Raw genomic sequence first — 21878 nt, 5'->3', positions numbered from 1 at the left:
ATACTTATAATCTAAATGGCATTTTAGGTTTAACTGGGAGGAAAAAATAATTAATGTGAAACACGTGGAGGGAAAGAAAATGTAGAACATTTATTGATGGATTGTGAAAGTTATGAGCCTGAAACGGAAAGACTGAGGAAAAACAGTAAGAACAGGACAGGAATGATGTCTTAAGGAATACTGGGAAGAGAAGAGGATATTTATACGTCAAGGAACGCACTATTTATTTGTCTTCATACTACAAAATAAAAAAGAATAATACATTAAAATAGTTTGGATTAAAATTGTACCAAAATCAAGATAAAAAATAATTTTAAAAAACCCTCATGTTTCACAGCAACATGCTCAGAGAAACAAAACCGGGAAGAAACGCTACAATTTAACTCAAGTCTCATTTTACCAGCTCAGTTTCAGTTCTGCTTATGGAGCAGATATAGTATACAGTATACTGTATATATAAGCAGATATACAGTATACTGTATATATAAGCAGATATACAGTATACTGTATATATAAGCAGATATACTGTATATATAAGCAGATATACTGTATACTGTATATATAAGCAGATATACAGTATACTGTATATATAAGCAGATATACAGTATACTGTAGTCTGCTTATTAGAATACAGAGTACAGAACACTCGCGTGCAGTAGGTGGCGGTAAGCACCTTGAAATTGTTTGCGATCCGCCATAATAGGACAGAAGAAAGAAAAAGAAGAAGAAGAAGAAAAATAGAAGAACTGCCATAACACCTGAAAGGGTTCATGCTATAGACATTACAGTGGTGTTGGAATTAAAGGATTTATTATTTGACATCACAACTAGACCCACTGAGGCTCTTCCGTACGTCGCGTGCCAGTGTCCCTGTCTTGGCTCAATAATCAGTGAGTAATCCAAATAACTTAGTAACGACCGCTAGCACTGAATATTTATTTGATAGCGGTGATTTGTTGCTTTTAAAAACATAAAACCACAAGGAGTCATTTTCATTGTCGTGTATGATTATGCCAACAGCTTTGGCCTCGCTATGCAACAACTTAGTACCGACGGATCGGACCCACAGACACAAGTTAGCTGCTGGAGCTAAGGTGTGATTGCTGAAAGCCTTGACTGTTGAACGGCTGCTGGCAGCTAATGTTGTGCGGAGGGATCGATGTCGAATATTTCACGTTTTGTCTTGTTGGAACATCATCTTCCACTGTTTCGTTTTGTGAAGAAAAGTTTGAAACCTCGAGCCACTTACCATTAACATGAATTTTCCCAATTTCTTAACATTTAAGTAAAAACACACCAAATTTAACCTGGACAGGAGCGGGTATCCTAAGGGAATAAAGAAGCCTTTAGGTCATAGATAAATAAATAAATACAAATGAATTTGCACATTTTAGACTTCGATTTGCGAAACAATTTTCATCGTATACATTTTCAATAAAATACAGTGAAGTTTCTGGTTGCAGTAACTTGCCTGAGAAAATGTTTATTCAAGCAACAGCTGTTAAGAGTGCTCTGACGGACATTTAACTTTTTATTTCATTATTTATTTTATTTCAATATCAGATGGCCTGTCAGTGTATCGGTGGTAAATCTTTTGTCCAATGAAAATTATTTATGTGCTGGCTTCAGCTTACCAAAAGTATGAGTATGTATTTTCATAAAAGTACTAGTAGAGTAGTATGCATTGCCTCTGTTGGAGAAAATGATCTTTGTGAAGTGTCTGTGTAATGAGCTTCATTTCTCTCTGTCTCTTTAGGTGATGACTCTCTTCTCTCCCAGTCCTTGAAATCTGCAGCACAACACTAACTGCCTCTTTAAAAGTACTAAGATGGACATTTAATTTTTCCCGAAGAGCGAAATGACCGTCACAGTCTTTTAGTGGAAACTGATAAGGAATGCTGGAAAAATCATGGAAGATTAAATGCAACCTATCAATTTTCTTTTTTCTTGTAAATTTAAACTTTTAAGTCATAATTAAATAATTTTCTTTTTAAGCCACTTCCCCTTGGGGATCAATAAAGTCTACTCTGATTCCAATTGGGTTGGCAGCACCCGAGACAGCCAATCTCAAAGGATGACCAGCCTGTTCAGGCGGAGCAACAGCAACAAAGGCTCTGAAAGCAGTGGAGGTAGAGATGGGGGCGGCACTACTAGTGGGCAGCTCAACAACAGCAGGCCGAACCGGTCGGTCAGGCACCTGGAGTTCAATCAGGCCATGGAAGACTTCAAGACCATGTTTCCCTCCATGGACTACGAGGTGATTGAGTGTGTTCTGCGTTCCAACAAAGGAGCTGTGGACGCCACTATCGACCAGCTGCTTCAAATGAGCATTGAAGGACATCACTCAGACGATACCTCGGACTCAGATGACAGCATCCCAGCAGAGGTCAGGAAACTGTTCTGAGGTCTAAATCTCCCTAATCCAGCCAACACAAAGGCAAATATATGTTATGCTGGGATAACTGGGATAACTTTCTTGTCCCAGTTTTGCTTTAAAGGTTGTGATAGTTTGCGTGTGACCACATTACCAAGACACTCAAATTTATATAATGTTAATCTAAATGGGGTTTTTGCTGGTAGTTCAGATCTACATCCTCCGATGGCGGCAAAATTTCAGTTTACCTGACATCCTGCGAAGGCACCAAATTAATTTATCAGCTGGAGTAAAGAGACGAATGAGGTCTTTGGTTTCGAAATGAATAAAACGACATCATCACCATATGCTAAAAGTTTGTTAGGAATACCTTGATGTGTTATTGGTAATATATCAACAACTCGTCGTTTATGGGCAGCTACAGATTCTAGAGCCAGGACAAAAATAAAAGGAGAAATAGGATCTCCTTGATGTCTGCCTCTCTATAAGCAGAAGGGCAGTTACTGATGCCATTGGTTGTTTGTACAAAACTCTAATCCAAGTGATGAAATACTCATCAAATCAAATCTAAATTTAGATAGCACTGTGAACATGTAGGTTCCAGGTCCTTTAAAGCCAGGTCTGCCAAGATGTCTGCCTCCACAGCATGGACAGAGTCTGAATGAGCCCTGATTGTAGTTTCCAGTTCCGTTTTCTGTTTTGGATTCTGTCTTACCCAGTGCAGTTTTCAGCTGTTGAACTTTATTCATGTGCAACTTTGCTGTTGTTGCCAAATTTGTCCATTAGTTCTCCTCATAATCCGCTAATAACTGCAGGCATCTTGTCTTGGCATTAGCTTCCTTAGGATCAGTTTAGTATAATTTATTCATGCATATTCCAGTATTAATCTTGCATGGGTTTTGACTTAAGAACCTGAGCTCAACTATCTAAACAATATAGTTTTATCACAGTGAATTTATGATTTCATGGAGGGTTTGGGTCCATTTGAACAGCATTATAGCTGCAGCATGTCGCTTTTACAGAAATGCTTTTTTTCCGTAAATCTTAAAACTTTCACCATGTTGTGACGGTATTGTATGAGACAGATAATCTGTAAAAAATAAAAATGAAAAATGCATCGCTCCCAGTCAAGAACAACCAGAGCCAGGAAAACTACCTAGGCACTGTCAATAATATTTGTCTACGTTCTGCTCAAGGGACGAACAGAAGTAGATTGCAGAAAAGTGAAAATAAAAGTAGTGTCCTTAATGGCATTGTTCATTTGTTTTTATTTGTTTGATAAAATAATTTTTTAAGATTAGAAAGTTGGCCTTGTATTTGTTTTTCAGATTCTGGAGCAGACCCAGGAACCCGACAGCTCAGATGAAGAACCACCTCCAGTTTACTCTCCTCCAAAATCCAACATGTACTCTGACTGGAAGCACCCAGAGACACACAAAGTGTCTCCTCCACAGTAAGAAGTTGGGACTGCTTCTGCACCTGTGCAGAATACACTATAAAACTAGGATCAATATGTGTTCTACAGAACACAGGGACTCGATATATAAAAACAGATTTGCACTAATGTGGAAGAAGGCCAAATAAGAAAACAAAAATGAGATTTTTTGTACTTTCTTTTTTATTCACTACTTGTATTTCAAGAGATGTGTAAAAAGAAATCTGGAAACCTTACAGACTATAAAACCAATAACTAGAAATTCAAAGACGCCCCACCTTCTTCAAATCTAACAAAATTGGTGTCAAATGTTTGTGCAGTAAGAATTTTTACTTGTGCTGCTATGATTTTAAATATATTACTAAAAGAATTTCCAGAGGTCATTCAAAGCAAAAGCAGTGTGAATGAAAATTATTGCTGGACAAACCAGCACAAATGTAGCTGAGTTGATTGACACCAATTGTGTTAGATTTTTGAACTGTGAGCAGCTGTGGTTGATTTCTTATGACCTCTGGAAACTTTTTTTATTAGTATTTTCCTGCACATAACAGCACAATCCTAACACAAACAATGACACCAATTTTGTTAGATTTGGGATAAAAGGGGGGAGTCTGTTTGACCTTTTGACCTTTAAACTTTCATTAGTACCTTCAAATAGTTCGACCAGGGCCTGCTGTCCAGGTCGGCAACCCGATGGCTCTAAGCGAACAAAATGCCACAACTGTCGTCATGCGTCTACATCAATGGGAAGCGATTTTGCCACTTCACATGAATGAATGAATGAATTTATTGTCTCTATACTGCCTGGCAGTGAGCGTCGGTTCGTCAATGGCAACCTTGGGGAATCTACAATTCGCAGATTCCTTCAGCAGAATTCTGAATAAGCCACTATTTGGTATACAAATACTCATATGTTCTGAATTCTGTTGCCGTTTTTATTAGGAGCCATCCTGGAGACCATGGTGTGGATGAAAGTTTTGGATATGTTGCCTTTGTCTGTACATGAATGTGTCTGGGCTCAGAGGCTGTGCAGGGAAAACAGTTCGTGGATGAACTGAGAGAGTCTAGCATCATGTAGTTACATATGTACAGCTGAATTCCAGTTACAAAAAAGGTTTAGAGACCATTTAAAAAATTGGAAAGGTTAAGGCTCCACACTTTCTCCAACTTTTGAAGATAACTTTTCTTTCCCCTTCACTATCAAGCAAAATTGCTGGGGTATTGTTGTCTGTGCCGGAGTTGATTCTTAAGAAATGGAATGACATCATTTTAACACTTGCGCTCATTTAGCATTGATTTTTTTGTTGTTTTTGAGACAGTCATGGCAACCTGCTGCAAAGCAAGCAGTCTATATTCTCAGGGAGGCTCAGGATTAGAAAGTAAATAAGTCTTCATCCAAAAACCACCCCCAAAAGTTCAGAGAGTGATTTATGAAATCCTCCTTAAAAGATTATTATGAGCGAGTCTGGCAGCCTCGAAGACATTTACTTTTCAATTCACAACCTGAACTTTGTCAAGTTTTAATTGTAACACAAAAGAGGAGAAGCCGATGATGTATGCTAATGATTTGTTGGTGGGCTATCCTAGATCGGAGAGCCATGTGCCAGCAGACGACCAGCAAGTTCGAATCTACAGGAACTGGAACCCCCCGCTGCTCGGAAATCTTCCAGAGGACTTTTTGAGGATTTGGCCTCGGCAATCAAACAGTGTGAAGGTACTGTATTATTTTGTTCAGAAATTACTTACAAACAATTAAAACTTTTGATGAATGAAAAATGTTTTGCAAAAGTGATGTATAATGTTTTCTGTTGTTCTTTTGTTTTGGGTATTTTTACCCTTTCGGCTCGTACACATCTTTTCTCCTGAAATGTACATTAAATGAACATTTTTAGCAACATTTTAATGACTTTACTTTAAAGTGGATATATCATGCTTTTAAATCCTTCCTTTTCACATGTGAGTCTCTCACTTATAGTCTATATAAAGTAGAACTTCTTGGACGAGGGAAAGAAAAGGCAGATTCACAAAAGTGATTAGCCAGAAGTCATGACCTTGTTTAGTAAATGCGTCATAGACAAGAAAAACGTGATGGCGGATAGAGAAAATTGAAAAGACTGAAAGATATAACCCGAAAAGAATATAAAGATATCTACGCAGCATTAGGGGAGAGTAAATTACATTTTTTGAACTACTAGACACTCAAAGTACACAAAAACATTTCTTTAAAAAGCGAATTTTGCATTATATGTCCTCTTTAAAGTCTGACTGCACTTTGAACCAATCTAGTTATTTTGCTGATGTAGTTTTAAATGTATTGTTGCTTAGTCAGAATTGAAGAATGGATTTAGAAGTTTCTCTAAAATTTTACTATTTTTATGTCTCCTGGGTGACTTCAAATCAATACACATGGTAGAAAACATTACTCAAAATAATGGTTTTAATTTTAGTCGGTAGCACTTTATTTGAAGGGGTGTGTATAAGACTGAAACAACACTGTGGTTAATGTTTGACTGCTGTCATGAAGTGTCATTCGGTCAATTATGACTTTTAATGTAAAGTCGCACTAAAAGTTGCATTAAATGCCTAATAAAAGTGTCAACTTAGCATTGTTCTGTAAATAATGACATTTTAAATGAAAAGTTCTATTAAAACTTGCATTGAAAGTCCAATAAAAGTGTCAACTTTGCATTAAAAGTGTAATTATTTGCTGAATGATGACAACAGTCATAAACATTCATGAAGACCATTCATGTTCATAACAGGTGTTATATGATGTTTATGACGGTGTTGTGCCAGTCTTATGCACACCTCTGCAAATAAAATGTTACCTTTTAGTCTCACCAAACTCTTTTCTTTTTGGAAAACGTTGCTAAAGTTGCTCTATCATTCAAACTGAACTGGTATTGCTGACACATTATGCCGGATAAACTTGTCTTTATTTCAGCAGCACTCGCAAAGCAGTCCATCTCAGGCCTCTTCAACCTCCTCAGTGTCTGTGTCCTCAACAAATCAAAGAACAGCTCAGGCCGGTTCTGTGTTTGGAGCGACTTTGACTGCTGAGGGTCCTGATATGACAACGGGATTGCAAGAGAACACACTGATGCAGTATTTGGAAGACGAGCGCATAGCCCTGTTTCTGCAGAATGAGGAGTTTTTGAAAGAGCTGAAGCGTAACCATGAGTTCCTCGTTGCCTTAGAGAGAGGTATCACTTACTGTTGTTTATGATTGAGAAAATCTTCCTTAAGTGTTTGTATTTTTGAAAAGCTAACCTGAAAGGAGTTTTAAATGCCTCTGGTTTCGGTAATGTCTTTTATTATTAATGTAAAAGTGCACAGCAAAATGAGCATGGTATATAGGGCTGGCCTGTAAAGGTGGTGGATTTTTCACTACAGTTAACAGTGAAAGTTGTAACACAAGGGCATTTTCCTCAGTACGACTTTATTTGGAAGTTGAATCAATATATATTCATCATATGAAGGTATTCAGTACATTAATTGTCTCCTCTCTGTCTCTCTTTATTTCAGATGGGTTGAAGTATGGATCAAAGTCCAGGCATTTATCAAGCCTGGACACTTCCACAGGTAGCAGTCAGTCAGTGTACAGATCACTTGTGTACTTAAACAGGAATGGACCAAAGTTGTTCATTCCTGGTTCCATATATGCTCATGTATTAACACTAATATAGAGTTTTGTACAAACATCATACTGTGAACAAATGTGAACTATTTCACATGTATGTCTGTAGTTCCACATTACAGTATGGGTCCTTTGTGTGCAGGGGAGAGGTACTCAGCAGATTCACAGGACCCTCCCTCAGATGACGCACTATTCAGAGACAAACTCAAGCACATGGGTAAATGTAAGTTCGACTTACAACTGTTAAACAACTGTGTTGGCCATGGAAGCATTTGTTTGTGTTTATGATGTTCTACCTTTTGCAACTTCAGCAACAAGAAAGAAGCTCTTTGAAATTGCCAGAACATTTTCTGAAAGGACAAAGAGGAGAAAGTCTAAAAGAAAGACTCTCACACACTTATATCCTTCCTGTGACGTCACATGGTTCTAATATAAAGTTGGTGGTTTTATTCTGTGGTGGGAATCTGAGGGAAAATAGTCAACATAGATTTATTAAAGTGTCGCTGACATGATGTGGGAGGGATGCTTTAATTGTCAATTGTTTAAGTTTATGCTACATCATTCACTTACAATTAAGTTTTTAGAAATAAAATGCTGATTGAATGCAGATATGTTTTTAAACTTAGCCCTGTGATGAGCTAGCTGGACGACTCCTTTACAGGACGTGATGTAACGAGGGTAATATCCAGTATGCCGCCATGTTAGCAGGCTGTTTGTTTTTCTTAATTATGCCAGTGAACACATAAGTCTGTTCTCCTTCCCAAAAGATCAAAGTCTTAAGTAACATCATAATACAACATAGATTTATTAAAGTGTCGATTGAAAATACAGAGGCAATACTTGTTTGTATACGCAGCGCACAACTTGACTGCAGAGAGAGCCATCCTTAGACTCGCTGGTTGCTGTGGTTACCCACCGTGGTGATTTTGTTCTAACATTAAGTAGCATGCTGTCAGCATACTCCAACTTATTATCACAGCATAGTAAAAATAAGTTATGCTACCGAATGAACATTAGTGAAAGGGAAACGTCATAAAGACCCAAACGCGCTGCATGCAGGTGAGCGGATAACTGAGGAGGAAACGGCTCAGAGTGAGACGAAGAGACGCTGTATGGAAAATAAAACCTCCGACATCTGCACCAGATACCAGGCGAAGACAAGCGACCTGTGCCTAATTGTAAATAGTTTCAGTTAGTTTTGTTTTCACGTTTCTTTGTTTTTTTAAGTTTTGTTTTTTTTAACTAAGCTTGTGTTCAGATTGGGCACAGCCGACTCTACAGCAAATCTCCTTGAAGATATCGAGGCAAACCCCAGTGGTGAGCATTACCAATCTTGAGTTTTGTCTTTGTACGTTGCTGGTGGTCTACCTTAACTTAGGCGGATATCTCAGGTTAAAATGAAAGGATCAAACCTAAAACTTTTCTCCATCTTTCTGTTCTACATTTACAGCATTTTTATCAGGTGTTATACATTTCTTTAAAGTGCTTTAGAAATAAAGTGCTATGGTATGGTACATCAATTTAGCATGAACTGTGTCCTTTGGACAACTCCTGTCCAATTGTGGGCCCTTTGTCACAGTCCACAGAAAACAATGATCAAGTAAAAAAAAAAGTTACATTTTATCTGAAGTGGTGTGTGTAAGACTAACATGACACTGTCCTAAATACGACATAAGACCTGTTATGAACATGAAGGAGTCTTTATGAATGTTTGACTGTTATTATGACGTGTCATTTGGTGAATAATAACACTTTTAATGCAAAGTTTCATTAAAAGTGCCAACTTTGGATCTTTTAGTAAATAATGACACTTTAGTGCAATGATGGCACTTTTAATGGACTTTTAATGCAACTTCGCAGTAAAAGTGTCATTATTTACCTAATGACAATTCATGACAACACTCACAAACATTCATAAAACTCCTTCATGTTCATAACGGGTGTTATATCATGTTTATGACAATGTCATGTCAGTCTTATGCACAGCTCTTCAAAAAAAAAAAAAAAAGACTTGAAACGTTCACTATAAGTAGATGTGAAACATTTTTGTTGCTTTTATGTTTGTTCAGAGGAAGATGGTAAGCCAAGAAGAGGTATCCTTCAGGAAGACAAACAACTTGACAAGCCAATATGATGGTAATACACTTTTTTATCCAATGTTTTTGAAAAATTAACTTTGTGTAGTTATAAAGACTACATATCAATGATGGCAAAAAAAGTGTGACCTATCATATTGAAAACCAGTAATATTTACCTACACAGAGCTAAAAACTTTATCCCCACTGCTGTGTTGATTTAAACGTCTGTAAGTCAACTTGTGAGATTGTGACCTCTTAGTTTCTTGTGATTTTCTGTCCTATTTTCTTTGTCTGTTGCTGAAAGTGTTTGTTTTAGTTACGTCCTAGGAATTTACAACTCCAATAGCAAAACTCAGCATTCTCCATTCTCAAACATCCTAATGAGATATTTTGTTTTCCTTCTTATTTAGTTCTCCCAAGTGTCTGGATAGACAAAGTCAACAGATGAAGTGACGGATCTGTCGGCTGTCAGCGGTGAATACCTTCCACTTCTTGATGCCCTTTTCTTGTTACAGTTAGGATAATTCTGGATACAACTTTAATCTGTTAGCTCTGTATTTGACACAGGATCCTAATCATGTATTACTTTGAGAATTCAATGTCTTTTTTCAAGTAGTTCTGATCAATGCTTGATCAACATTAAACTTGACACATTTTAAACACTTTCTGAGAGTTGGACTTAGAAGTACAGCTCATTATTTAGATCTTCTCAAATAATGCAAAGGCTTTCAGTGTCATAAGATCTTCTCTAATTTTTACGAATGTTTTCAACTGAAATGACTGAAAATAAAATTTCTTAACTTCACCGTTGTGCACAGCGTTATATTTTCTTTGAAAGTTTGTTAAAGGTGTAATTGTGGATTTTACAGATTTGTTTTAAAACGTGATCAAATGTTGTTTGCTGGAAATTTCAGTATTCCATTATGCTGTGAGATCAGGATAAATGTTGCGCTTGCACCAAAAACCTGCAGCACAATATTTTACACACAACACAGCATGCACAAAAATGAACGTTGTGTGAAAGTGTTGCTCCCACAAGGCTGTGACTCTGGAGTGATTACAAACTAATGCTGCTTATACTGGTAGCTTCCTTCTATTATAATAAAAACTGATTTCATTACATGCCTAATTCTGATATTTAAAATATACCTAAAAACATCTTGATTAACTTGGGGAACCTTAAAATTGATTAAAGACTTAACACTTTTACTGCATTAGATATTTTCGACAGGTTCACACCTATTAAAAGTTATATAGTTTTTTATATTTTGTCAAAAAAAAACAGATTTTTTTTTTTAAAGAAAAATCTGCATTATGCAATATTTCCCCCACACAAAAAACATCTAAAGTAGAATATTTTAGATGTTCTAAAATATTATATGGGTAAAATGTGGGTGTTTTTGGCCTTGATTAAGTTGAAAGTTAAGATACATTTTTATGTGTTATTATTTTTGGAGCAATGAAAGTTTCAAAGTAAAAACTGACACTTTTATCCTTTGTGAGACAAAACGGTACATCTTCTCAAACTGTACTAAAAAAAATCTACATTTATATATTTTATTTCCACTTTCACTGCATTAAATGTTTTCAACAGCTTTAGACCTATCCATAGATATAGGATTTTTCATATTTTTAAAATCTAAATCTTTTCTATGTTTTATGCCTGTTTTGGCCAAAAAAAGAGAGGTCATTTTAAAGAAAAAAAGCAAAAAACATTTAAAATATTTTCCAAAAATAAACTCTAAAGTGGAGTACTTTATATATGGGTGTGTTAGCCTTGACCAAGTTGAAAATTAATAACAGCACAGATTTTTATGCATTTTTTTTTTTAGCGCAACAAGAATTAAAAGTAAAAACTGATGCATTTAGCCTTGGTGACCCAAAATGGTACATCTTACAAAACTGTAATAAAAATTACAGTTTTATAAGACGTTCACGCGTGATTTCATTGGCTCATAGTAGTACTTCAGTGTCTCATTAAGCAGCTGCTGCTCACCGGACTACGTGGGAGATGCTATCTGTCGCTGCCGCAGACACGTTCAGCTGGTCGCACATTTTGAAAGTGGGAACTGGCCAGGTTCCTCATTCCTGACCCTAACCCAAACCTGACCCTGGTCTTGGGCCACAGCTGACCCTAGACTAGCCTTGGACCAAACCAGGAAATCTGTCAGATCCCCACCACTCCTTCCAGTGTGGTAGGAGGTGTTCAAACCTACAATCACAACCAGGTTTCCATTTTCACTCCAGACTTAACTTCACCCCTTTCCACCATCCACCTTACTGCCGTCAAGGGGTTGAACCGTTTCCCTGAGTGAGGGGGAAAAACACTTGCGGGGATTTTATGGAGTTCAATATTTCAAGGACTTGTATTTACAAAAACTATTTTTTGTAAATATTATGTAATACATTTCTCTATATTTTGCGCCATGTGGTTGTCTGTGTGTGTTTACAAAGTTCCACTTCCCTCAAGTAGCCAATCCAAGAGTCTTCTGATCTAGCCTCATTATTAACCAATTCATATAAATAATATTCCAAATGAATATTCATATATGTAATATATGTTGCACATGTGCGACAGACTGGCGACCCGTCCAGGATGTACCCCGTCTCTCACCCGGACGTTAGCTGGAGACAGGCACCAGCTTCTCCCAACCCCACTAGGGACAAGGAAAATGGATGGATGGATGGATGTTACACATGCATTTTGGAAGGCAATAGAACTATGTCGGTATTGAAACTTGATGAAATGAAGGGGCTTGTGGTAATATCACCACACCTATTAACTGTTTCTTGTACTTTGAAGGCAGAAGCTTAGATTAGTTTGGTTTTCATGGGAAAGTTATTTAAAAGCGCTATCAAAAATATGTGGTAATAATGTGAGTCAATGGGACAGAAGGTGTTAAGTGTGTACAAAGTGCATATCTTTTGTTCTACATACCTTACATTGAAAGGGACAAAGACATAAAAAAATAAATAAATAAAAAGTCCTGGCCAAGATTCATAGTATTAACAATTATTCTGACTGAGATATTGAGAATCAAAAAAGCAGTAAAGCAGGATGTCTCATTTTGGGCAGCCAAGGTGACTCAAAAGTTAATTCAATAGCAAATAGTAGCTTTGCTGTGGATTACGTGATTTAGCAGCTGGTCACTTTGAAGAACAGACAGCAATAAAGAGGAGAGGAACGGTGAAGCTGTGGTCAGCTTTCTGATGGAGCTGCAGTTTTATCCCACAGTGTGAAACACCAGAAATACATAATATTACCTTGTGATGTTAATTTTATTGTTCCTTTGGATTTAAGATATAAAAAATAAAGTTCATGTGTAGCTATTGCATTGCCTAAATACAAAAGGTTGCACATTAAAAAAAAGTGCCAGAATGTAATTACATATGTATAGAGGAATAATAAACTGAATCTTTATCATTATGTTTAGGCCAGCAATGAGTTTCTATAAGATAAAATGAAATATGTGGGTTCAGTTAACTCCAACAGAACTTCAACCTCCAGGTTCTCCGTTGCTGAGTGCCAGCTGCTGTGCGCTCACGTCCACAGTGAGGAACTCGGACCATCTTCTGAGGTAAGCCTGATGTACATCTAGAAAGAAAAGAAGTTAACAGTTGATGTCAGTTGGAATGTACAGAAACGCACTGCATTCAGCAGAGGAAAAACAAAAAAAGGCATAATCTCATAATTACTCGATCAGGATCTTGTGAGAAAATATCTTTCAACAACTACAATGTTAAACAAGCTACTTGAGCTCAAACAATTTGAGGAAACTGATTGCCTCAGTTTAGGTTTATTGAACTAAACAATTGAGTTTCAAAAATATTAAATGTAAGTACATTTAACTCATATTTTCTGTGAGCAGTAAGGAGAAGGGAGAGTTATAGTGCCAGTTTATTATGGAAAGTGAACTATAAGTGTCCTACACTCATAATGTAATTACGAGTTTAATTAATTATTAAATTGAGTTTAAATTACTTAAAACGTGTTGATTGTACTCATCACTGAATCAGTTACTTAGATGGTAAATTTGATTTAAAGAAGATCCAATTCAGCAAAGTTATTCAGCCTCATTGTTCTGATATAGTTATAACATTCTAGTTGTCACAACTTCCAGGTACTCAATTCATTTGAGGAAACTGAATGCCTAAAACTGTTTAAGTTACCTTAACCCAATACAAACAGACATATTATACTACAATAAAACGAAATAAGGACTTTACTCAAAAGAAAATATGCAAACTTGCTTAAGAAATAGTTTTCAAAACTTAAAAATTTAGGTATTTGCAAGTTGTAAATAATTTAGTAACATTGACTTGTGCAATTTTAGTGAGCGTAACTTAAGCTAACTTCATAAATCAGTGAGAATATTGTAATTACTTCACACTGATTTGTGATAAAGGGGCCAGCAGTGACGCATCAAGCTTCATTTCCTGTCCTTTCCTCCTTCAGATCTACCTTCCAGTCTATTGGCGGCGGTAATGCGCTTCAATTAGTTTACTATCCGCCAATAAAAGAAGAAGAAGGAGACGCAAGCTACCGCCCTCTTTCTGAGCAACGGTGTTCTTATAGAACCGATATCTGGCATTTAATTACTGAAAATATCCCGACGAGAAACGAGCATTTAGTTCCTAAACCAACTGCGGAAGTAGACCAAAGTAGCGCTCCTTCAAAGTAAATTAAGAGAAATACTAACATGAATCACAGTTGCGTTTTTAATAATAGCTAACGCCAGTGTTATTAATAATGTCCTTTTTCACTGTAACTGAATAAGTTTGGTCTTTTCAGCCATATCCTTTAATATCCGTCACATACAAAAAAATATTTCATGAGAAACATAATGGGGGGGCAAATCTGAAGAAATTAGTACAGAATTGGAGTGGCTTCTGTTCTGCTTAAGATGCAGTATAATCATTTCAAAAATAATAAATGTATTCGAGCACCAAAATCCCGTAAACAGCAGGGTCAAGTATTTGCCTGGAAGCCATTAGTTTCAGCTAACTTGATCCAACGCCTCCCTTCAGTTGACCGAAGAAGACTTCCGGTGGCTTGTCATGGCGGTGGATCCATGGTGAATCCAATAGAAAGGGGAAAATATTCGCCCGCTTTGTCCTTTCTAAGCCACCCAAGTCATATTTTCATGGGGAAATACGTCTGTCCACACCGACTTTAAACCTCGGACTTCCCAACAGAGCTGTGTGTCCCCACGGCCGGCCATGGCGGCTCACAAACCAGTGGAATGGGTCCAGGCCGTGATTACCCGATTTGATGAGCAGGTAAAATGGGCTAATTGAGGTGGGCTAATTCAGCGGCTTTGTTGTAGCAGCACAGAGGTTCAGTCTTTAAACAGATGTTACACGCACATTGAGTTAGGAAGCGGTTTTCCAGCCGACTAAAGAAATCAACCTGTTTAAAACACTACAGATGAGCTCGGTGCTGCTAACGTCGTTTCTTCCCAGCTCTCATGTTTCTCGCAGTTCAGCCGTCTTGGGGGGAAAAGCGGTCAGACTTAGAAAGATGTACAGTAAAACATCGTTACGGAAGTTTTAAAGATGATTGAGCAGAGTGGAGCTACTTGGCTAATTTAATTTGATCCCGGATAGCAAGCTAACAGTAGCAGGCCAAATGTACCAGCCGGTCGTAAACAAATGCCCTGCTAAAGTTCCTGCTGTGGAGTCCGAGCCAGTTTTGCTTCCTCCTCATATCTGAGCAGTTTAATGTTCAGATATGTGGGGCAACGTGAAGCTTAATGCTTCCTGTTAGCAGGTGAAACAACAAAGGTCTTTGCCTCTTTTTAAAGAAGCCGTTTTTTTGACGTGTTCTTGGCATTGCTTCTGGAAAACACTTGGAAAAATGGCAGTCGTAAAATCAGAGAGTGCTGACGTCGGTGTTCTAATCACTTATTAATGTCTTTGTTTTCAAAGCCGCTTAGAGTTTTTTTTTAAGTGTTAATTGGCATAAATTATGGCTTGTTACTCAGATTTACCAGATCAACTCGGATTACGGCAGTTAAGAGTTATTGCTACCCTGAACTCCAACTAAAGCCTTTCTGATATTTTGGTTAATCTTGGTGACATTATTTGTGACCTGAACAGTTTTATTTTCTTAAAGCTTTTTTGTTGTGAAGTTGGCAAAATGTAGGTCTTTTTTTAGTGTGTGTGTGTGTGTGTGGGGGGGGGGGGTGGTACTTATGTGCTTGAGTTTGACTGTGGATCTTACCTTATATTTTCTAATACACAGCTCTATCTTGTTGTCTCTGTGTCTCTGTTGTCTATGGACCGATTTATTGGGCAGCCGATTTCCTTAATTTTGGAGATCAGCAGATACTTACATGTGAAGTCGATCTTATCCACCAATCTTATCTTCCACAGCAAAGGTCTAAAAATCAACCACTGTCCTCTTCTGCTCTCCTGTGAGAGAAATTGACTGATACACGGGCCCATCATGTCTGCACGTTTTCAGTTAATAGTCGCCCCATCGTTGCCAACTCAGAGACTTTTAAGCTATATTTAGCGACATTTCAGACAATAAAAAAGCGATATCAGCCAAAATTGGAATCAGGAGGTTAGGCTTTTGAAAAATTGGTAATTGATGATCGACTAGAAAACTGCAATCGGTGCACCCCTCCTTTTTACTTTCCTAGTAGTCATTTAGCTGCTCCTGTTTGGCTTTTTCTGCTTCAGCTCTTCTACTTAATAACTCAGGGCTTAAAGAAAGAAAGAACATATCTTTAAGCTTGGAATACTACTCCGGATGAAAATAGTGCTACTTGAGAGATCAATTAGAGATCATGTCACATTCTTACTTTAGTTGGAACATTTATTGCCTTTCTGTTTAATTAATTACCTTTTGTTTATCATAGCTGAATTTGTGACCCTCTCTACTCCTTTTCCTGTTCTCATCCTTCTCTGCTGCATCTCTCTCCATAGCAACAAGTTTGTTCAAATGAAGTAGTTTAACCTTTGTCTTTGCTGAGCTGGCATCTAAACTATTTACACTTTTTGATTTGTTGCCTCTTTCCCCAACTTTATGTGGTGCATTTTGGAGAACATTTTTCCTTTTAGTGCCTCTATCTCTTGCCTGTTTGTTCTCACCAGAATCAGTTCCAAATTAACTGATTCTGCAGTAAATTAGCCAATTTTCAGAATGTCCTTTGTTGGTTTGGAGGACTGATGCTGCAGAAATCGACAATAAAAATATATATCAAATGCTGCTAACGTTGTTTCTTCCCAGCTCTCATGTTTCTCGTAGTTCAGCCGTCTTTTACTAAGTGGCTTAGTAAAAGTAGTTAATGTGGCAAATATTGCATAAAAAAAAATAAGAACTTGATGTTGACCAATAGGAGACAATTTTACTGTTGAAAATTATACAAAAATATTTTGTCTCTGTAAAATCAAATACGTTTGTGAAGTTCTTTGTATTGCTTGCAATCTTTGCACATTTACTCTGGCCAGTCATTTACTTATTTCTATTTTTATTACTATTTTTTGCAGGATCAGTCTTCCATCATTCGTCTTCACTTCATCTACATTTCTGTGAATTTGTACATGAAGGTTTAATTACTGGATTTAGTGTTTGGAGTCCTTTGATAAAGCACTATATAATTTCAGGCACTTTATCATTTCTTGTTCAATTGTAGTGATGTTAGATAAAGCTTCATGATGCATTGAGGCTTTCCATCAAATTGCTCCACTCATGATCTGCCCAGCCTTGGTGCTTCATTTGCTCTACTGCGCCATCATGTGGACAATATATGTGTAACAGGCAACATGAGAATGAAGCTTTAATGTGAATAATCGAATGGTGTTTGTGAGGCCAGCACATCAATTCTGAATATGGTCTGAATATTGTCATAATCTGTTTATGTTGCAATGACTGGATCGAAAAGAAAACTGGGAACAAACATTTTTCTGCTTTAAAATTTTTTTTTTTCGTGCTATGCTTGGCTTCGGACAGTTTCTCTGTTTTGAGATGATTTCGTCCGATATAGCGAGCAGATGAAGCGCTTCATCTGCATTCTGTGCTTGTGTACTCAGAAATGCACCCGCAGTTTTATAGAAATTAAAATTTTCTGTCCTCCCCAATATTTAGGATTCTGCAGTTGCAGAGTGTTGCTGTATGTTTATATGCTGTCTTATTTTTGCATCTTAAATCGACTAAGCCGAGCGTAGGCATCTTGCTCCAGTATTAGTATTCTTGCCTTTATGCAGGGCTCTATAATGCCTCAGCAAAGATGAGGTCTTTTTCATGTCTTTAAAGTTCATTTAAACACAACAGACACTTCACCCTTTAAAACATCAGAAATTAGGAGAAAGAAATTAGACCACAGGAGCCGCTGTGTTGGGTTTTTGACATTATTATAAATGAGTTTATTATTACTAAGTGCTGAGCATTTTATGAGGAGAGATCAAAATGTTGCCACACATGGGAAATTTTGGTCCATCGCAAAAAAAGGCTCTCAAATAAATTGCAAACACACATGCAATAAAATCTTTATACCAAAAAATGTGAAAAGGGAGGAAGGCAACTTTTTTTGCCCTCCTTTATTTCGATTCACAAGCAAACTGAGGAGCCAGTTCCTCGAGTCACATAGTATGGGCCCACTTGCAAGGCTTCTAACAGATTGTCTGCCTCATACTGTCATGCCTGCTCCATTAACACATGCCTTTATGGAAAGCAATCCAGCTCAAATATGCATGATTTTTAACATGTAAACAAGTAAACAACACTTGATCGTTGTATACTTTCTGATGAACTGTGGGGTTAAACCATTTCTGGCCTCACCTGGAATCAGATTTCGGGGTTATGCAGACTAAAACACAACAGATGAAAAATTGAAATTGATGAAAATGGGTTTATGCTTTTCTTAGAATTTTACAAAGCATTCCATCCTGTTACATTTGTCTTTAAAACTCATTTAGGATTTGGAGAAAAATTCTGTAATTTTATTATCATATATGCTACATACTTACAGCTCTGTAGCCCTAAGTCACGCAACAGGTAACATATTCAGCATTCAACTTCAAAGTTGTGGAAGTTTGCCATAATTATGTATAATGCCTGCAGAGATGCTGTCCGTTCCAATTAAAAACAGTGGGATGGCTGGAATTGATGTAATGGGCCAGGCAGTAATAAGTCCGTTGTAGGATGATACGACCCTTTTCTTGAAATGTGAAGATCAAATCCTCTTGGCTCTTTAAACCATGAACTTGTTTTCTAAGGCCTCTGAACTTCAACTAAGCTTAAAGCATAGCTGAGCTGTTTTCCCTGAAGACCATCCACTTCCACTATTTAACATAAAAGTACAAGAAGATTTGAAATACTTGGGAGTAGTGATGACAAGAATAAATCGGTGTCTGATGTGGTGAATATCTGGAACAATATTCATATGGTAAGAGTCTATTAAGTAGGATGAAGAGCCTCTCCAGATTTATCTACCCAACTTGTTCTCTTTCTGCATCGACGAAGATGATCATCCGCCGTCACTGGTGGCCATGGTTACTAGCGTGAGCATTCATGGCAGCCTCTGTTGTGGTGAACCAGCTGTAGCGCGAGAGAAAGTTGAAGACAGTGAGCAGCATGTTCACCTAGGTGATTGACAGCGCTCAGATGCTCCTCCTAGCTCTAATTGGTTGCTTCCGACGAAGCAGTAAATTTCTTCAGATGACAGCGGGTCTACAGGGAGGATGAGCAGCTCCATATTTTTCACAGATCTGTCTTATACTGTCACGACATTGACATTGTGTTCTTGTTTTCCTCCAGCTTCCTATTAAGGTTGGACATCAGAACACACACAGCAAAGTCAGCACAGACCACAACAAAGAATGCTTGATCAACATCTCAAAGTACAAGTTCTCCCTTGTTATCAGCGGCCTCACCACTATACTCAAAAATGTCAACAACATGGTAAGTGTTGCAGTAATCATAGTAATTGTTTGTGGAAAAAGCCAGTATTGGCAACAACAGATTTTCTTTCACTACTGTCACAATGACTGTTCTTCTGTTTCCAACTGACAGCATAGTGAACTTGATTGTCCTTGGTAGTCACATGCAGACTGGACTTGTTTAAAATAACTCAATGAAGAATTTTAGTGTACACATTTTTAATTGGAACAAGAAATAAAAGTCTTAGTATAGTCTTGTCATATTTCTAACAAGCTCAATACAAAAGCTTAGCTTGGTCAAGAAAAAAAGTGTTTTAAGTTCTTGGGAAATGTAGGATGAGCATATCGTAAGTTACTAACTCAAAGCTGCCAGAGAGCATGGCTAATAGTCCCCCCCCACATACAAATCATCTGCTTCATATTAGGACATAGTGAAAGTTTTAATACCTATGCAAGGGATAAGCGTGTTGGATAACACCAGATTACAAAAAAAATATTTTTTAGAAGTTGTCTATGTTTTTTCAACTGAATTAGGACTATTTTGCAACACTGAATCAAAAAATCACATCCATTTTTCTCAATCAGCTCAGGTTTTTATTCTAATCTGTTTTAGGGTCATGTTGATGAGCTGAATCCAAAAATCACATTGGTTTTGCTCAATCAGGTCAACTTTCTGAACTATAGAGCAACATGAGTGTCAAAATGCAGGACTTGTTCTCACATCTGGATCGGTTTCCTGAGAATCTGAGATCAATGAGTGATGAGCAGGAGGAGAGATTCCATCAGGACAGGAAAGAGACGGAGACATGGTGTTCAATTCACATTTACTTACCCTTATCAGTGTTTATTATTCAATTTATATAAATCCAAGTTTGTAACATTTAATTAATGCACTCTAATAAAAAGCTATTTTTTTCTCCTAAAAACATTTTTGGATGAGAAATATTAACGGAAATGAACTGATAATGTCACAAAAATGTCATCAATTTAGTCAGAAGATCAAATTTCTCTAAATCAGATGAAAAACCCCAGACAACTTTTTGGCTGTTGACCAGTGTAATCGATGGATATATACTGTACATACATGAGTGTGTGTATATATGTATGTAATGTGTGTGTGCATTTTCATGTATTTATCTCTAACTGCTCCAACACATTACATTGATGGGTTTATTTTTCCAACAGCGGATATTTGGAGAAGCCTCCGAGAAGAATCTTTATCTTTCTCAGCTCATCATCCTTGACACACTGGAGAAGTGCCTGGCAGGGGTGAGTTATTCCTCAGATTTCTTTGACAAATTTCCTTCATGGTACTATATTTAAAATGTTTGTAGAACTATTATGCAAACAGAAAAATGGAAACCTCACCAGTAACCCAATTTGTAGAAATAGAAATATATAAGTTTTACATCTCCTGCCTCATCTTGAACTTGAACTGAGAATGTGATTACGGTACTTTTTTTTTTTTCTTCTTTTTTTTTAGCAGTTGCTGACTCATAGCTAATCCACTATTTCAAACTGGACAATCAAATTAAGCTGCTCACATTCTTTTCTTCTCTCCCCTGTCTCTGCAGCAATCTAAAGACTGCTTGCGTCTGGATGAGACCATGTTGGTGAAGCAGTTGCTGCCAGAGATATGCCATTTCATCCACACGTATCGTGAGGCCCACCAGCACGCGGCAGAGCTGCGTGCCTCCGCCTCAGCCGTCCTGTTCTCTTTGAGCTGCAACAACTTCAATGCCGTTTTCAGCCGCATCTCCACCAGGCAAGGCATTTACCCAGTGCACTGTTGTTTTAAATGCTTCTAAAACCAGGAATAATGAAAAAGTAGATGTTAGATCAGTAAATACATAGTAATCACCATGTTTATGGTAATAAAATGTTTTTATTATGCATAAAAATTGTAGAATTGCTACTTGTAACGCTATCAAAATACTATATTAAAGCTGCAGTTGTAGCTTTATAAACAATGGGTTTTTTTTAACATATCTGTTAAAATTGTAACTATATGTCATGACAGTATAACACGAGACACTCGTGTATGTGCTGCTCAATGTGCTAAAAGCAGAGAAATAACTTTTCGTTATAGGAAAACTGTTTACATCCCGTCGTTGGCGGCCATGCTTACTAGCCTGAGTCTTCATGCCAGACTCTCTGGCGTTCTAGTGGGAACTCGCTGCTGCGAAGCAGAGAGAAAGGGGGAGAGTATGACAAGCACTTATATGAGGATGACTGACTGACCCTCCTCATTAGTTCTGTGTATTTCTGCAGATAGCAGTAGGAGCACAGGGAGAGGCAGAGGAGCTTCACTTTTTTTTTTGCAGATGATGTATCTCATTCTGTACTGCCACGACATAACGTCAGTTTGGACAGATGTGTAAAAACTAAAACACAGTTATTTTTAATAAAAGTTGCATATTGCAGCTTTAACAAATTCAAGTATAGTTGGAGTTATTCTGACTCGAG

At 37.4% G+C, this 21878-nt stretch overlaps 2 protein-coding genes across 6 annotated transcripts in view; both read left to right on the top strand.

The window, feature by feature from the left end:
- Positions 1–719: 719 nt before the first annotated feature.
- On the top strand, positions 720–10329 carry cuedc1 (CUE domain containing 1). Of its 3 annotated transcripts, none has more exons than XR_002754372.1 (11): positions 720–890; positions 1757–2386; positions 3703–3827; positions 5397–5523; positions 6754–7012; positions 7335–7391; positions 7589–7669; positions 7758–8624; positions 8705–8763; positions 9516–9582; positions 9935–10329. XR_002754372.1 is itself a non-coding variant. In XM_023351860.1 (11 exons), the coding sequence occupies exons 2-10, from the start codon at positions 2075–2077 to the stop codon at positions 9578–9580; spliced, it is 1170 nt and encodes a 389-aa protein (XP_023207628.1). In that variant the 5' UTR covers positions 720–890; positions 1757–2074; the 3' UTR covers positions 9581–9582; positions 9935–10329. The 3 variants fall into 3 exon arrangements, 2 of the variants coding, with proteins under 2 accessions (XP_023207628.1, XP_023207627.1); XM_023351860.1 differs by having other exon boundaries at positions 6757–7012; positions 7758–7845; XM_023351859.1 differs by having other exon boundaries at positions 7758–7845.
- A 4216-nt stretch (positions 10330–14545) lies between these two features.
- nf1 (neurofibromin 1) overlaps positions 14546–21878 on the top strand; it is an 81779-nt gene continuing 74446 nt past the window's right edge. For all 3 annotated transcript variants that reach the window (XM_023351450.1, XM_023351451.1, XM_023351449.1), the window contains exons 1-4: positions 14546–14804; positions 19291–19434; positions 20598–20681; positions 20987–21177. In XM_023351450.1, coding sequence (XP_023207218.1) covers positions 14745–14804; positions 19291–19434; positions 20598–20681; positions 20987–21177 — 479 coding nt within the window. In that variant the 5' untranslated portion in view covers positions 14546–14744. The remainder of the gene's footprint in view (positions 14805–19290; positions 19435–20597; positions 20682–20986; positions 21178–21878) is intronic.

This window comes from Xiphophorus maculatus, chromosome 18 (genome assembly GCF_002775205.1).
Source record: "Xiphophorus maculatus strain JP 163 A chromosome 18, X_maculatus-5.0-male, whole genome shotgun sequence".
Classification (NCBI taxonomy): Eukaryota; Metazoa; Chordata; class Actinopteri; order Cyprinodontiformes; family Poeciliidae; genus Xiphophorus; species Xiphophorus maculatus.
This window is presented reverse-complemented; position numbering and strand designations above follow the sequence as displayed.

Coding starts and splice junctions, on each gene's coding strand:
- cuedc1 (XM_023351859.1), top strand. CDS start 2,075: ATGACCAGCCTGTTCAGGCGGAGCAACAGCAACAAAGGCTCTGAAAGC. Junction 5,524..6,753: donor GGCAATCAAACAGTGTGAAG/GTACTGTATTAT, acceptor TCTTTATTTCAG/CAGCACTCGCAAAGCAGTCC. Junction 7,013..7,334: donor CCTCGTTGCCTTAGAGAGAG/GTATCACTTACT, acceptor TCTTTATTTCAG/ATGGGTTGAAGTATGGATCA.